Source organism: Macrotis lagotis, chromosome 4, assembly GCF_037893015.1.
Source record: "Macrotis lagotis isolate mMagLag1 chromosome 4, bilby.v1.9.chrom.fasta, whole genome shotgun sequence".
Classification (NCBI taxonomy): Eukaryota; Metazoa; Chordata; class Mammalia; order Peramelemorphia; family Peramelidae; genus Macrotis; species Macrotis lagotis.
Window position 1 is genome coordinate 202,142,596 of NC_133661.1, and position 18,245 is coordinate 202,160,840.

The 18,245-nt window shown below is 40.8% G+C and overlaps 1 protein-coding gene across 2 annotated transcripts in view; it reads left to right on the forward strand.

Moving 5' to 3' along the window:
- Positions 1–7,103: 7,103 nt before the first annotated feature.
- MAPKBP1 (mitogen-activated protein kinase binding protein 1) overlaps positions 7,104–18,245 on the forward strand; it is an 87,718-nt gene continuing 76,576 nt past the window's right edge. The window contains exons 1-2 of one of the 2 annotated variants that reach the window (XM_074235157.1): positions 7,104–7,223; positions 7,541–7,745. In XM_074235157.1, the coding sequence (XP_074091258.1) occupies positions 7,632–7,745 (114 nt within the window). In that variant the 5' untranslated portion in view covers positions 7,104–7,223; positions 7,541–7,631. The remainder of the gene's footprint in view (positions 7,224–7,540; positions 7,746–18,245) is intronic. The other variant, XM_074235156.1, reaches the window with a different exon arrangement.

Here is an 18,245-nt window from a genome sequence, read left to right on the forward strand (position 1 = left end):
TGTTTATATCTCCTTCATTCAAGAGCTACAACTTGTTATTTTTGTCTTTATGAAATGCCAGTGGCTTCTTGAAACTAACCAACTCATTTTCTACCATTTTCACTGCTTGGTTTCAATTTTGTCATTCCCCATCAGAATAAGCTCCTTACCAAGCTTTCTAGAGATGCCTCTGTAGTCTCTCTCCCTCATATTGGAGATTGGACCAAAAAAAAAAACCCCATTCCTGAAACCTCCCTTTAAATGGGGGCTGAGAAGCTTTATTCCCCAACAATTGCATTGCTTGGTTTTGGATTCCACCACCATTTCTTCCCCACCTCCATAGGATACCCTACACTTTTCAGCTTCCTTTGGTGTATTATTGCCTCTTGTTCCTGGATGGCAGGCAGAAGATGCTAAGTGTTTTATTATATTGTAAAACGAATTCTTATTTGCTTGTCATTTGTTAAGTATTTGAGGGTGAATTCCAGTCTAGGTCTCAAAGACAATAGGCACAGAACTACATATATTTGGGTCTTCTTTCTGACTCTAAAGTTAGCTCTTTATCCACTATATTCCATCCAGCCTGACTTTACTTCTAGCCACATCCATCTCCCTTCTAAGAACAATGATGGGGATAGAATGGGGAAAAGAATCACCAGGACCTGGTGGTATAGGCTCATCTGGATCTGCCATCAGATGGTCTGGGGTTAGTGATAAGCCCTCATCCCCCCCACTCCAATTTCTCTGCCACTGGTCTTATCTGAAACACTGCCATGACCTTCTTCACTTTCCACTTGGCTAATTATATAAGGTAACATTTGTAAAAGCACTTAGTAATAGTGCTTGGCACTTGGTAGGTTCTTCATATATGTTTAATTCCTGTTTCTTTTCCCATCCCCCACATTAAGATTTGCTAGCAAATGACTGGAGGATTTTGCACTAGAGAGTTAAGTTTGGACATGGAAGTCTGCAGGTAAGGAGCAAAAAACAGCTTTACTTTCCTGTTTCCTCTTAAGACAGAAGTACCAGCAATTTGGCCTTAAGAACTCGCAGTCTGTTTCCAACTTTTCCAGACAATTTACATGACCTCCCTTCATGCGCTTGTAAACTCGGTGGATTATAAAACTCAGTATAGTGGATTAATAGCAGTTGTGACGAGCCATTCCAAATGTCCTCAATAACATCATAAATAGGTATTATTTAGGAGGTGATGCTTCAGCTGAGTTTTAAAGGAAGCCAAGGATGCCAAGAGCCATAGGTGATCCTGAAAAGCATTCCATATTGCACAGACAGGATATAAAATGACATGTACATGGATTATAGATTCTGAACTAGGAAGTCATCTAATTAGGGCTACTGACTCATTTTATAGTTGAGTAACTTGGGCTCAGAGAATTTGTGTGACTTGCTCAACATCAGATTATGGAGATCAAAATTTGAACTCGGTTCCTATACAGGAATGGGAGGATTGTCTTGATTATAGGCTAACCCCATGCACAGCATGTACTCCCCACCTCACCAAGTACTCAGGCTAACGATCTATTTTTTTTAGAATTTTTTTTTTTTGCAAGGCAAATGGGGTTAAGTGGCTTGCCCAAGGCCACACAGCTAGGTAATTATTGTCTGAGGATGAATTTGAACTCAGGTCCTTCTGACTCCAGGGCTGGTGCTCTATACCTAGCCACCCCTAATAATGTAATGAAACTAGGAAATATTTTATTTCACCCCACACCAGAGTCTATGATCTGGTTTCTGTTTCACAACAGAAACTAAACTGATCTCTTTATTAATGATCTTTTTTTCAGTCCTTGTCTTTCATAATCTTGGCACCTGACATTGTTGACCACTTCTGCTCTCCTGGCTTTCTTCCTGTTGAACTGAGTTTACACTTCTCTGCCTTAACAGATGTCATGGCTGTGGGTTTCTTCGGGGGCTCTGTGTTCTGAGCCCTCTTCTGATATCATTCACTTCCATCTAGTTTTTTGGGGGTGGTGCAATGGATAGAAATCAGAAAGACTTCTCAGTTCAAATATGGCTTCAGACATTAGCTAGATGACCCCAATCAAATCATTTTTAACTGTCTCATTTGCCTCATTTGTTAAAAAATGAGCTGGAGAAGGAAATGGCAAGCTAGTTTCTTTGCCAATAAAACCCCAAATAGGGTCATGAAAAATGGATATGACTGAAATGACAAATCCAACCATCTTTATGTAGATAACTCCTATTTTACACATTCCATTTTCATCTCTTGATTTCTAATTTTGGCTCTCCAATTATCTACTGGATATTCAAATTTTACATGTCCAAACCAGAAAGAATTCATAAGTTTTTTTTTCCTGAAAGTCACATTTTGTTCTAACTTATTTATTCTTGTAAAGGGCACCACCATCCAATCCTTGATTTTGCAACCTAGAAGTCAACCTTGACTCCTTTCACTCATTCTCATATTCAATCACTTACCAAAGTTTTGATTCTACCTCTCATGTCTGTTCCCTTTTCTCTAGTCATACCACAACCACACTAGTCCAGGAATTCGTCCTTTGTCTCCTAATTGGTCCCTTCCTTACCTGTAGCTTCCTAATTAGTCTCCCTTCATCTAGTTTGTCCCCTCTCCATCTTCTCTTCCCCTATTTTTTCTCTTTAATTGATATTTTTCTAGTTACATGTTATATGATGGAAGTTAAAATTTTAACATTCATTCACTTACATATACATGTTACACATTTTTCTACCACCTTCCTTTCCTACCCACCTCTGCTTGGCAGCAAGAGTTGTATATAGGTTTAACATATTTACCTATTATTCATTTTGTATATGAGGAATTAGGACTAAGGGAAAAGAAAACCATGGAATTTGTAAAGAATATGTTTTTAAAAAGGGAACATAGTATTCATTCCGATTCTGTGTTTTATTTTTCCTCAGGATGAGGATGGCATTATCCGTATTAGATCCCCCAGGGTTGTCCTAGATCTCTGAACTGCTGAGAGGAGCCATATCCATCATATAGTTGATCAACTCAAGAGTAGTTGTTAATGTGTAACAATGTTCTCTTGGTTCTGCTCCTTTTGCTCAGCATCATTTCATGTAATTCTTTCCATGCATCCCTAAAATCTGACCATTGGTGGTTTCTTACTAGAGCAATAGTACTCCTTAACATTTATATATCATAACTTATTCAGCCATTCCTCAATTGATGGGCATCTCCTCAATTTCCAATTCTTTGCCACTTTTAAGAACTACTTCTATTTTTTGAACATGTGGAATTTTTCCCATTTTTTTATTTTTTTTTGGATATAGACCTAGTATTGGTATTGCTGGGTCAAAGGGTATAATCAGTTTTATTGCTCTCCAGAATGGTTGTTCAATTCATCTTCTACACTGCTACCAAATTAAAATTCTTAAAGCACAAGTCTGACTATGCTACTTCCCTGCTCAAGAACCTTCAGTGGTTTCCTATTACTTTCAGGATAAAATACAAACTCAATTAGTTCAGTATTTAAAGTCACAGAATTATAGAGTTTGAAGAAATGCACTGACTATATAGTCCAATCTATACCTGAAAAGGAAGCATAACATTTTTGACAAGGACATACAGATTCTACTTGGTCAGCTGGGGGTGCATTGGGCAGTGTTTTGAACTCAAGTCAGGAAAACCTGTGCTTAACTCTTGCTTGAGACACTAATTGGCTGAGTAACTCTAGGCAAGTCCTAGCTGCTTGACCTCAGTTTCCCTGACTGTAAAGTGGAGATAATTGTATCTGACCTCACTGGGTGCTTTTTAAACCTTAAAGCACTCAATAAAAGCTATTATTAAGATCTCCAGGGAGGATTCCCCCACTGAGGGGGAATCCACAATTTTCTGAGGCAGCACATTCCAGGTCAACTAAATTGTTAGGAAGCTTTTCTTGATATTAAGCCTAAATTTGTCTCTTCGCAACCATCCACTATTCTTGTTTCTGCTGATATAAGACCAAATATCAGAACAAAAGACATCCTTCTTCTGTCTCACCATTCATATACTTAAACACACTATCACATACCTTCTTCTATAGGCAAAATATCCCCCGTTAAATAGCCCAGTTCTTTCAACCAATTCTCATTTGTTATAGACTTAAGGTCAAACTGGTTGCTGTTTGGAGGATCTATATCAGTTCTTAAACTGTCACGTCCAAAACAAATTGCAGTACAAAAAATGTGATCTAACGAGGGCAAGGTATGGGGGGGGGGGGAATCACCTCCTTATGATGATAGCTATGTTTTTAAGTTCAAGATTTCATTAGTTATTTTGGCTGCTACATCACATTGCTCATGTTAGCAGTTGTTTTTTTTTTCAGGCAAACTTTTATCTGGTTATGCTATCCCCATCTCATACTTGTGGTGTTATCTGAACCAGTATTAAGACTTTATATTTATAATGTTCAGCTTAGTGCTCTAGCTTGTCAAGATCTTCTGGAAATGACAGGCTACCAATTATCTACACCAACTTTGTCATCTGCAAATTTAATGACCATTCCATCTCTACCTTTAAGTCTTTGATAAGAATGTTAAACAGCAGAGGGCCAAGCACAGGGATTTGCCCAGGGGCACATAGCTAGTGTGGTTGTGGTATGACTAGAAGAAGGAACAGATGTGAGAGAAATTGAAGAGGCCCATCAACAAGACTTGGCAAGAGATTGAATGTGGGAATAAGTAACGGGCCCAAAGTCAGTACTCCATCCACTTCCCTAGTGGCCCATTAAGTTGAGTAACAGAAAAATAAAAAAAAAGGAAATATAACAAAGTCACATTAGCACTTTGTAATCACTGCTTCCTTTTCTGTATTTTCATTAATCATCTCTTTTAGATTTTTTCCAGTAACTGACATCAAGCTCACTAGCATATATTCAGACCCCTTTTTTTTAAAATCAGAGCCATGATGCCTTTTTTCTATATCCACTAGTTCTTTCAGCAACTGAGAATGTAGTTTATATTTTCCAGGTGATCTAAATTCATCAAAGGCAACTAAGGTACCCTTTTACTCTATCCCCATGGGTATCATATCTTCCTGTTATTTTTGTTTTGTAATTTCCAGTATAAAATTCATTTTCCTTGGTAAAGAAAAGAAGAGGCTTGAGCAGCTCTGCCTTCGTTGAGTAACTCCATTCATCCCAATCAGAAGTCCTAACCATTATATGATCTTTATCTAGTATAGTTACTTCAAAAAAAACCTCAACATTTTGCTATCTTTATCTTTTTTAACCTGCCTTGAGTTCATTCTGAGATTGAATGCTACTACCAGGACTACAGGACCATGCCATGCTCTATTTATTCTGTTACTTGCCTGTTTCCATCTTCTGAATATATCCTTTTAAAATATGAGTCTCCTGGGCATCCATATTCTTTCTCCAGACAACTCCTGTCCCTCTCCTTTACAGACTCTGCATTCTAGCCAAATACTATTGTGTTTATGTTCCCTAAATACACCATTCCATCTCTTACAGATTGTTCCTGGAATGCTTTCCATTTTACTCCCTAGACCTACAGGCAGCCATGTGATCCAGCTCAGAAATCAAATTTTGAATAACTTGACCCTTTCATACCTGAAATTCTAATTGGTGGTTGCCTCAGTGGCCCACTACATCTAGGACAGGCAATCTCATGAGCTTTTATACCTCTTTATGCCTCCCATTCCAGTTCTGAAATGAAAAGCAATTCAACTCTTATTACTCCTGGAAAGGGAGTCTCAATCCATTCCTCAAAGTCTCTATGTACCTTCCTTAAAATTTTCATACCAAAACGTCCTTTCATTGTCATCACTTTCCCCATATCTTGCCTCTTTCATTAAAATTTGTTTCCCTGAGGGCTTAGCACAGTGCTTTTCCTTTTCATTTCAAGCTTCTAGTGATCTCTAGCTTCCTTCAAGGGTCATTTTTAGGAGGTCTCCTCTACAATTTATAATCTCCAGCTCTTATTTTGTTCAACTGTCCGACTCTGTGACCCCACGGATCTGTAACACACCAGCCCTTCTAAACTCCACTATCTCTTGAAGTCTATCCAAGTTCATGTTCCCAGTAGCTGTTCATCGCCTTTTCACTGAATCCTTTTCCTTTTGCCTTCAATCTAGAACTTGGTATATAATGTACGTAATAAATGCTTCTTTGTTGATTTAACTAGTATGTAACCAAACCGTGCTTACTTTGGCCTAGAGTAAATTTAGTTTGTACAAGCAGGAGTAAAAGAGGAAGAAAGAAGAGGAAAAAAGAATTAAGAGGAAGAAAGAACAGGATCAAGAAAAAAGGGATTGTTAGAAGAAAATAGAAGAAAGAAGCAGCAGCCGCTACCAAGGCCTAATAGCATTTTTGGCCAGTCCCCCCCCCAACCCCAAGATCTAGGCTCTCCTAGCCTCATCTAGGCCAGTCTATTAAATCTCAGTCAAAAACCCAATCATGACGAAAAGTTTCTGTAGTCCCTCATTTTGGCCTCTCCGCAGGCCCTATGGAAACTATGTCTATGATGCATCTGCGCATGGATACAAATAAAAAATGCAAATCATTGAGCCGATCATGCTTAGCAGCAGGCGGCCTGTGGACGGGCTTTTGAATTCCAGTTTGTGGGGGTAAAGGGGGGCAGAGCGCCCCGCTCTGCGCCGGCCTCCGCGGAGCCTGCTGACGGGCTCGAACGTTCTGCTTCAACTCCGGAGTCCCGAATGCACGGGCGCCTGGGGCGTCGCCTCCCGCTCGGGGCCCCTCTGGCGACTGGGCGCCCCGGTCCCAGATCCGCCCCTTCACGCGTGGTCTTCTCCGGTGGCGGGGTGAAGAGAGGGAGGGTTGGATTTCCAAGCGGCGGCTGAGCTGTGACCTCTACCTGCCAGTCTAGAGCTCCAGCCCCAACGCACCTGCACCTACCTACTTCTTCCTAGGCGGAGAGTGTGCCCGGGCGAAGGCCCCTGCCCCCTCTCCCACGATGCGGCGCCGGCCTCCCGGGAGCTGCTCGTCCTCCTTCTGCCGCGGGCCGGGCTCCTCGGCTCCTCCTCTTCCTTCGGGCCCCGCCCCCGGCCGGCGCCGGCCCCGATTGGCTCCTCCCCTCCCTCGTGGCCACGCCCCTCGGGCCGCCCCCGGGAGGCAGTCGCGGCCCCGGCCGCCGTTCGCGTTTTGAGCCGTCCGTGCCGCCATAGCTGCCCGGAGCCGCAGCTGCGGCGAAGCTGGAGCGGAGAGCGCGATGCCCGGGGGACCCGTGTCCGGGACGGGCTCCGACTGCCGGGGCTGGTGAGCGGGGCCCGGGGGCCCTGAGTGGAGGAGCCGGGGGAGGGGAGGCGGGCAGGGCGCAGGGCGGGGGGAGGGGCGCCCGGGACCGAGGCCAGGGCGCTGCTTGGCGGCGGGGGCCGGGGTCTCGGGCTCCCCCCGCCCCTCCTCTCCGCGCGTTGCCATGGGAACCCAAGAGGACTCGGCCGGGCCGGGCCGGGCCGGGCCGGCTCCCCCAAGGCGCGGATGGCCGGGTGGGCCTGGCGCCCGGGGGGGGGGGGGGCGTAGCGCGGGGCCGGGCCGGGCCGGGCCGGGCTGATGCCGTGACCCCCGCCGTGCAGGTGGGCGCCGGGCCGGACGGGAAGACCCCCTGGACTGAGGAGCCCGCGCCGAGGCCGGCGATCCGCCTGAGCCGGGCAGCGCCGCAGCACCATGTCCGTGGAGGGCTCCACCATCACCAGCCGCCTCAAGAACCTGCTCAGGTCCCCGTCCATCAAGCTGCGCAGGAGCAAGGCGGGGGGCCGGAGGGAGGACATCGGCTCCAAGGTGAGGGGCGGGCGGGTGAGCCGGGGGCCCGCCGTGACTCAGTGTCCCTCCCGGCACGGAGCTGACTAATGCCCAGCCCTCCCTGCGGGCCGCGGAGCGGCGGCAGGTGAGAATGCGGAGCGAGCCCGGGGGCTTGGCACGGACCCGGGGCTCCTCCCGGTGACACCCCCAGGGCGCCCGGGCTGATTCACTTCTGCGTAAGCCATCGTGAGCAAAAGGAAGAGGCCTCGGGGGCTGCCCGGTTGCTGCCCACCAGAGGCCGGAGGGCACAGCCCTCCTGCCACCTTCTCAGCAAAGCGGAGCAAACAGTGCCTTTCAAAGCCTGGAGCGGGGCAGGGTCCCGAACGGCAGCGTCGCTGGCCGCCGAAGGATCTTACAAGCCGAGCCTTGCAAGTTTCTTCTTCCCAAATTTCTTCCTCTGTGTTTTCCGTTGCTTTTGAGTTGTGGTTCGTCCGCCGGACCCCACAGTCTTGGGAATGCCAAAGTAGAGTGCAGTCTGATCCCTGAGGGGAAGCGGAGCTTCGGTTCCACAGGGTCAGATTAGGGTTTTGTGTCTTTTTAGGCCTGTAAACACAACAGCTCTGTGAGGTAGAGGACCGCCACGGGGAGAGGCGGTTTGAGACAGCTACATTTTATTGCTTTGCCTGCATCTCTTCATTGGGTGAGCAAACCTGGCAGCCAGTGATTTAGTGCTCTACTATCCAGTGTGCTAGAGTTTTAAAAGAGCTCTGTTCAGAGCCCTGTGCCTCCGCAGAACCTTACTTGGACTTCGACAGTGGGTAAACAGCCTTTCTGTATATTTTAGCAAAGAAACTGGCCTGGATTGAAACCGACCCCAAGTTTCTCTCCGGCTTAGTTTTGGGATTTGTGGTCCTTCAGTGCAGTTTGCTATGGTTCAGTATACAGTTAGATTTGATATGTTGTAGGTCCACTGACCCTTTGACACTTAAACTTCCTTAAACCTCAGTTTCCTTATCTATAAATTGAAGGAGTTAAACTTTATGAGGCTTCTGAGATTCCTTCTAGCTCCAGTTCTATAGGCTTATGATTTTGTTTGCTTACTTGTTTAGATCAAATTTTTACGAATGTTGGATTATTCCTAGAAATGTTGGCATAGATTCTTGGCAGGTACTTTGCAGACAATCAGTATTTATAAAATATTGATAGCAAATTGGTGAAATTTGGAGGGCTCTATAATTGGGAGCTTAGCAAGTTATTGTTTTTGCCCTTTTTTCTCAAAGAATACCATGACATTAGGGAGGTGATGCTATGAATTGGATTTAAGTGACAGGGTGCTGAGCAAAGTCACTAGCTTCACTTTCCTCCTCTGAAGCCATCTGGGTCCAAGTGGACAGATATAGATCAGGATGACTTGGAGATGGCCCTGGGTGCAATGGAAAGGTCCTAACAGAAACAATTGCTATTTAACATTCATTCTGAACCAGTTAAGGCTCAAACAATAATCCAGGTTAGTTTAGCCTAATACTCATTGTTGGCCAAGTTAAGGAGAGCCGGAGGGATTTGGAGCCTGGAACTCCAAGAATCTTATAGGCCTTTGGGCAGAGCATCCAAAAAAAAGAAAAAAGGAGAAAATAAGGAAGGAAGAATGGAAGGGAGGATGGGAGGAACTATGTAGCCCAATTTCTTGCCATCAGTAGGGCTGCTCCTATTACTCTAATGTTTGTGGTTTGTCCTTTGTTCTCCAAGAAGACCATAACATCAGGTAGTGTATTGCTGTGACTTACAAGTGAATTAGATTTAAGTAAGGGGTGCTGTGCAAAGTCATCAGCTTCACTTTGTCTTAATAAATAAGTAATCCTTTTTCAGCTATTATGAAAAGGGCAAGTGTTTTTACCAAGATTCCTAATTCCTTATTTAGAGCATATATTTAAACAATTGAATGTTAACTAGTTTCACATATCAATTTTTTAAAAATCCTCCCCAAATAGTACTTTTTTTCTGAATTGCAACCTAAAATGACCCTCATGCTTTAAACTGTAGTCACATATTTTTGAAAATGATAATATAATCAGTGGTTTTCAAATTCAAATGACATTTAACCTACTGAAGATTAAATCTATTAAAATAACTCTTTCACTGTTCAAGGATTTCCCAATATTAAGTATTGAAATAGGTGTCACTTTCTTGGGCTTGTAATATTTTTGATGCACAGTGGTTTTTACTGTAATGTAACTATTTTGTATTTTTCTCTCTGATTTAGATGGGAAGGTTGAGTTTCAGGATATGAAAAGGTAAAGGAAAGTTAACTAAGATTACTGCTCTGCTATAGAAATTACATTTCCATTGCTGGGACGGAATTGTAGGGAGGATCTTTAGAAAAACTGAATGTGAGAAATCGCTTGTAACATAGAGTAGAATTTTCCATTGGCAAACATCTTCCAGAATCTGCCTAGCCCCTTACTTGAGAGTAGAACAACAGCTTTGTTATCCTTTAGAATGAACAGATATAAATCCTCTTTTATCCTACTCAAGAGTAAGCCACTAGGGCTCTTAATTTGCAATGTGCTGTGCAAACTTTTGCCATGTGCTGTGCAAATTTCATGCATAAAATGTCTTACAGTCAGCAAGTAGTGTGATGCTGGTTTTCATTTTTGCCTACACGTTGGAAGCTCTGTGGAAGTTGCTGCTTTGTGATTTAGGGAGAATTTAATACAGAGCTTGGAAACCCACATTTCAAAACAGAAATCTTACTGTAGCTTTCCCTAACTCAGAGCCACATGATGATGAAAAGACTTTAGTAAAGTTTGTGTACTTTTGACCAAAAAGGGTGAGGCAGTGATCTAAGTGAGCAGGGATTCTAGGAAAGGTCTTTAGTGTCTAAAAGAATAGAAACTCCTTCTGTTTGACTGAATTCCTAAAGATCATCAGGGTCCTTCAGTGGGTTTGATGATGAAAAACACCCTTTTAGTTCATCGGGCAATTGCTTGAAACTTTTAAAAAAATTTTGACTAGGATCCCCTTATTTATATCGGGAGTCTCATGATAATCCAAATAACTTTTGAAATACTAGAGTTTGTGAGCTATTCTGATGGATAGAAGTATTGGGTTAATGGGGGAGCACTAGTAGTTCTTGTGGGATTAGTTCTAAAACACAATTTAAAGATAGGAATAATGGTAGTAATGTTATCTTTTCATGATGAGAAAGAATATTCAATCTACATGTTGCTTCCCTGCTAACTTGGTGACAGTAACTATTTTGTAGCATTGTATAGGTCAGCCCAAGAGAGATTTTAAATAGTTTTGAAATAAATCTTGAAGGAGACTATTCTCTACTTCCTATGTGGGCTTATCTGCATGTTTAAAGAAACAAGAAGCCTATTGGAAAGTAAAAATTAGTGACTGAACAGAATAGCTAGTGTGTTGGGATCAGCTAGATGGTGCAGATAGAGCACTTGCCTTGGATTCAGGAGGACCTGAGTTCAGATTTGACCTCAGACACTTAATAATTGCCTAGTTATTAAGGGCAAGTCTCTCTTAACTCCATTGCCTTAAGTAAATAAAATTTTTAGGGTGGTTAGGTGGCGCAGTGGATAGAGCACTGGCCCTGAAGTCAGCAGTACCTGAGTTCAAATCCAGCCTCAGACACTTAATAATTACCTAACTGTGTAGCCTTGGGCTACACTTAATCCCATTGCCTTGCAAAAAAAAAAAATTTTTAATTGCCAATGTGATAATGGATTTATCACCTTTTGGATTTATTTATATTGTCCTACCTCTACCAGAGAGATTGAAGGCATTAGGGATAGCTAGACGGAGTAGTGGGTAGAGCACTGACCCTGAAGTCAGGAGTAATTGAGTTCAAATCTGGTACCAGACACTTAGTAGCTGTATGACCTTGGGCTAACTGCCTCACATCCAGGTCTGTCTCCAATTGTCTTGATTTATAACTGGCCACTAACCCAGGTAGCTCCAGAGGAACACAGCATCCCTCATTCCAATCCAACATGAGCATGTCTTGGCATCAGCACCTTGATGTCATAGTCTTTGAAAGTCAAAAACATCATTATCACCACCTCTAGCAGAATCTGGGGAACTACTTTATCAGAAGTTTGATCCAACCAGGGAATCTTTTCTCTTTCCTGCACCTAATACAAAGAATTCAATGTGTGTGTGTGTGTGTGTGTGTGTGTGTGTGTGTGTGTGTGTCTGTGTGTCTGTGTGTCTGTGTGTCTGTGTGTGTGTCTGTGTGTGTGTCTGTGTGTGTGTCTGTGTGTGTGTGTGTTTTCACATATATAATGCTATAAAGAAATATTGCTCCTGAGTTTTCTTTGTGAGAATTCTTCACAGTTTTAAAGTTGAAATTATAATAAGGATTAGAGTTGAAGACTTTGATGTTCTCAGTTAAGTTATATGTTTAGCTAATTGAGTTCAGTCAACCAGAATATGAGTGCCTAACAGGGTTACAAATGGAATAGAAGGTCTAGAAGCCCCCATCCTCAGTACTTTAAATTTAGTCAGGAAGATAGGATGCACTGGAGAAAATTTATAAAAGTATTCTTCAGATGTATTAGTTACATCTTTTTATGCATATGAATATGATATATAAGTTGAAGGGATACAAGGTAAATGGAAGTGTTTAGAAAAAAAGAAAATATGGAGATGAAGGATGTTGGTTGACCAAAAGGAGGAAAAGAGGAAAGCCATGTACAGAACAGAGGTGAAAACATTAGTTATGGGGAGGGAATAACTAGATCTGCTTGGGAGGAAGGAAGCATCTTTATAGGAGAGCAATGGAAAAAATGAATTCATTGAAATTGTGGGAAAAGGAGTTAAGGGGTACTTTAATAGAGTACCCTTCCAGACTGTTTCGATGACCTTCAGGTGTCACCTTATTTCATTTTTGTTGTGCCTGCAATTACTTAGATTCTCATCTAAACTACTTTTGATTCTCTAGTGAAAGAACCCCACCTTTGTAATAGGGGATTGGGGACAATGGATCATGACTGTGTGATATAATAAAAATGATATTTGAGGGAAGGGAGATGGCTAGAAAAATTTTTTTTGTTACTAATCCAGGTACAAAATGACTGGGATTTGCCCTAGAGTGCTAATTGTAAAAATGGAAAGGAAGGAACTAAGAAGGATTCCAGAGAAGTCTCCATACTTTCATGTGGTTTGGGTGTGGGAAACAAAGTGGAGGTGAAGAACTGTAAATTTTTTTCAAGAATGTGAACCATGAGAGCCTAGATACTGTTTTGTAGCTATTAATGGACATAAAGAATTGGATAAGGACATTGTTTAGGGAGGAAGATAATGAGCTCACTTTTGGATATAAAGAGTTTCGTTATCTTTAGAACATTCAGTTGAACAAGTTTGTTGAATGTCTATTATGTTCAAGTTGTGTTAGGCACCAGGAAGTATACAGACAAGAGCAGTGTGTAAAAAAAAGAAAGCAAGCTAGCTATTAATCTGGTTTGGGTTAAATGCTATTCCTTTTGGAGATAGGAAAATTAAATAAGAGCACCATGCTGGCCTTAGTCTTATGTTTCCAAGCCTCATTTTTTCATTATGTGTAGAATTTTCCCAGTGATATTTAAACCTAGTCACATCTTCAAGAAGGGTTTGTGGATTTCATAGAGACAAAGGTTGCTGTATATTTAGGTTATTATTGATTATTTGATTACTTGCTGCCTATGACCACTTAATGAGACTACTTATTGCTATCTGGTGATGGAAGCTTTTTAATTTTCTAAGTTCTTGCCATCTTCCTAGATGACTGGCCTCTTCCTGTTTCTAATTTATCTCCTAGTCCATAATTGAAATTTCTTTAGTGGATTCTCCCAGCTAAGAATCCTTTTTTAAAGCACTCATATCAGTATTATGTCATCTATGAGTTACCAGAATAATACCCTAGAATTTTAAGAATTGGCAAAGCACTTGATGTACCTGATCTTATTCAATCCTTATACCAGCAGCTAAAAGTAGGTATTTTAGGTATTATTAGCCCCATAGCATCATAGATTTAGAACTAGAGCTCAGTGACCCTAAGGGTCATTGAGTCTTTGAACTTCATTTTACAAAGGAAGAGGAATTAAGTAGCTTGATTGGTCACACTAAGCTGTATTAATAATAATAAGATTTAGACCCATGTCTTCTGACTTCATGTCCAACTCTATTCACTATACCACATGGTGACTCAGCATTTGTCCTACAGGACAAAACTGTAAATACCCTGGAAACCCCCTGTGACAGTGATAGGTCTTGACATAACCTTTTTATGGATTATGAATTCTTTTGTCAATCTGGTGAAGCCTATAAACCCTTTTTCTGAGGGATCGAGGTGGTGAAATGGATAGAGCGCTGGACTTGGGATCAGGAATTCAAATCCAACTACTCAGGTCAAGTCACTTTACTAAGGGCAAGTCTGCCTTAGTTTTCTCAGCCATAAAATGGGGGGGGGGGTTATAGATTATCTTCCTCACAAATAAGATAATATTTGTAAAATGCTTAAAACAGTTTCTAACATGTAATAGATGCTTAATCAATACTTATTCCTTTTCCTCTTCCCCTTCAATGTTTTTCAGTGTATAAAATAAAATACATGGGCTCACACTGGAAATTAACAGTTGGTGAAAATAAAGATGTAATTTTTCCCCCCATCCATATTTGTAGAACCTCTGTAATATATTAGTAGATCCCCAGGTAAGAACTCTTGGTCTAACTCTAGAGGATGTGATGGGCATTTGACTTTGAATGACCTAGATTCAGACCTTTCTAGGAGCTTTAATAATTGAGCAAAAACTGCCTGGGAAATAGGAATAACACACTACAATAATTCCTTTAATCAAGTTCAGTTTTCACTATACTGATTCAGTCAGTACTCTACTATCCAATTTACTTGAGATTTGTAGGAACTGGAGTTTTCTGTATCTAATACTGAGGACCCATTCCTGTGCCTTTTTTGGTTGCTACTAGCAGTTTTGATTCTGAATTTCTTCTGTATGTGACCCTGGAGGAGCCCTTTCTGAATTTGTTTCTCATCTCTGAATATGTGTTTGCTTTACTAGGTCAATGGAAAAAAACCAAACATTTACTTGCAGAATGTTCAGAACAAATATCATAAAATAAAAATTGTCTCCTGGCCTTTTAATCGATGTTTTGACTAACCTTTAAAATGCATCTCAACAAAATTAGGAGCTTCTTCCTTCATTAGGACCTAATACCTTTTGCTCTGCTGCCTAAAATAGCATCGGTGTGTAGAGTCACAAATTGGCTTGTAAAACTTCCCTGGTATGTTGGCTTCTATCACACTAGGAATTAACAGCATTGCTCTTTTCCAAATTCCCCATTTAGGACAAATGCTATGGGTCATTTTGTGTCACAGTTTTGTTTGCTATTGAGAGATTTTTAAGATCTATGGGGACCACTGATGTTTCTCTCTGACTTTAGTTAATCTACACCTACATTCTCCTTTTCTTACTCATGAAAACATTAGCAGAGATAAGGATTATCTTGATCTCTGTACCCTCCCCTCTTTGCCCAAAGCTAGACTCATTGCTGTTATCTCCACCCTAGTTTGGAAAACTGCTGTATACCTGAAATTCAGAACTTCAAAATAACCTTCCTTGAGATCTGTCTTTATATCACTCCATAGACAGCTTCCATCTAGGTTTTACTTCTTGTTTGGACAGTAATCATGGTAGAAAAAAAAAGAGTGTTATGAGTATTGTGAATTTGATTTGCTATCTCACATATCCTATGCCCTATTTTTCCAAGTGCCATAACCTGTTACTTAGTATTTCAAGATTCTTTGTCTCTTTTCTGAATAACATAATTTGAGAATTTTAATTACCAAGGATCATCTTTTTGGAAGTTTGCTTTCACATTTTTATCTATATACAGACTTCAGCTGCCTAATTAATGCTTGGTTTCTTAAACTTCTTGATATGGTTATTTCTTCCACTCAAGGAATTATTTCCCTTCTCTACAAATTAGGCTTTATAAGTTAAAGTATAAGAAAAATTTGTCATTTGGAAATCAATCTGTGGCAACATCTACCAAATTTAGGTAGGCAGGTCTACACATTGACAGACAACATGTCTGTCATTGGACCTGTACTAATCCTTTCTATCTTTGTAGGGACTTGCCAGAACTTATGTTTTACTAGGATAGGCCAAAATCAGATTACTGTTATGTTTCAGAGTAGAAAATTAGGGGAAGATCTAAGAAATGTGCATATCAGTTCTTATTCTAACCCTATCCTTCTTATTTTCCCTCTTAGAAAAGTGGTGATTGTGTGAAACAGGATCTTCTATGGGTCCATAGGATTGGTATTTTCATATGTTCAAATTTTCCAAGTTTTGGTTTACTTTTTGCCAGTAACTCTATCAGCAAAGTCATCATTACTCAATCGGGCTACAGTATTTTCCCCTGATATTGAAGGACATTTAAGGAATGAACTTAGCGTATTGGCTAACTTTTCTTCACCATCTAAGCAATAAATTCTATCCCTTTCATTTCAGAGAGAACATCTGTAAACCTTTCTTTCCAGTTGCTGTAGAGAAAGGAATTCTCTAACCTTCAGTTTCTGTATTTATTCTGCTAACCCTTGTCTTCACCTTTAAGGTGGAAGTTGGAAATTTTTTTACTTGTCCCCCTTGTAAGCTTTCATTTAAAAAAAAATAAATATTTTTATTTATATTTCTAACTACATACAGTATTAATTTTTTACCAGTCATTTTTTTATTAGGTTTTGAGTTTTACAATTTTTCTCCCTCCCTTCCCTCTCCCTCTTGCCCCTGACAGAAAGCAATCTAATAGAGACTTTAAATTTGTAACCAAGCTAAAGGTAAATTAAAATTGAATGTGTTATGAGAGAAGAATCAGACCCAAATGGAAGAAAGAAAACAGATAACAAAATTACATTATACATAAAAACAACTTTTAAAAATTGACGGTAATAACCTTTGGTCTTCATTTACACTCCACAATTCCTTCTCTGGATATGGATGGTATTTTTCCATCACAAGTCTTTTAAAATTGTCTTTTTACTGCTGAAATGAAATAGTCCATCATGGTTGATCATCATGCCATGTTGTTAGTGTATATACTGTTTTTCTGGTTCTGCTCATCTCACTTGGCATCAATTTGTGTAAGTTTTCCCAGGAGTTTCTGAAATCCTGTCCTTCATGATTTCTTTTTTTTGTCTGTTTGTTTTGTTTTTTAGGTTTTGTAAGGCAAATGGGGTTAAGTGGCTTGCCCACGGCCACACAGCTAGGTAATTATTAAGTGTCTGAGACCGGATTTGAACCCAGGTACTCCTGACTCCAGGGCTGGTGCTTTATCCACTGCGCCACCTAGCCACCCCTCCTTCATGATTTCTTATAGAACATTAGTTGTTCCATCACATATATGTGTGTGTGTGTGTGTGTGTGTGTGTGTGTGTGTGTGTGTATATATATATATATATATATATATATATATATATATATATATATATATACACACCATAACTTGTTCAGCCATTGTGCAAGTGATGGGCATCCCCTCAGTTTCCAGTTGTTTGCCACTATGAAAAAAGCTGCTCTGAATAATTTTGTACATGGGATTTTTACCCCTTTTCATGATCTCTTCAGGGTATAGATCCAGTATAGGTATTGATGGATCAAAGGGTATGCACATTTTTATTGCCCTTTGGCCATAATTCCAAATTATTCTCAGGAAAGGTTGGATCAATTCACAACTCCACCAACAATATATTAGTGTCCTAGTTTTCCCACATCCCCTCTAACATTGTTCATTATTCTTTCAAGTCATATTGGCCAATCAGAGAGGTGTGTGAATAAGCTTTCATTTCTACTAAAGTCTTTCACTTGAAGATCTTGGAGTGGTCTTTCATGGTGCTTCATGACTAAGGTCTAACCTTACTGTCCTCTTTCTTAGATATTTTGGCACACATACTTAATACTGAAAGCTTCTTTGTACTTCTAGATTTGAATATCAATTAATAAGCAAGCATTTATGTATCTGACACTGTGCTAAGCACTAGAGAAACAAAGAAAGGCAAAAATACACAAACAGTCCCTACCTTCAAGAAACTTACATTCTAATGGGGGAAACAACATGTAAATAAATAAGTACATGCACAGATATATACAGGTACCTTTAAGGGGGGGAGGTTAAGTGGCTTAGGAGACTGCAGACACTGGCCTTTGAACTAGGTGTTAAAGGAAGCCAAAACTATCAAGAGGTGGAGGTAAGAAGGGAGCATCCCAGGCAAGCAGACATAGTCAGTGCTATAGATAAAGGATAGAAAAGATAGCCAAAGTGATGGGAGGAACAGAAAGTAGACCAGTGTCACCGGATTATAGAGTACATGGAGGAGAAAGATTTAGAAGAAGATTCAGAAGATAGGAAGGGGCTTGAATATGAAGATCTTTAAATGCCAGAGAGGACTTCATATTTGATCCTAGAAGTCTTAAGGAGCAATTTTTTGTTTGTTTGTTTTTAGGTTTTTGCAAGGCAAATAGGGTTAAGTGG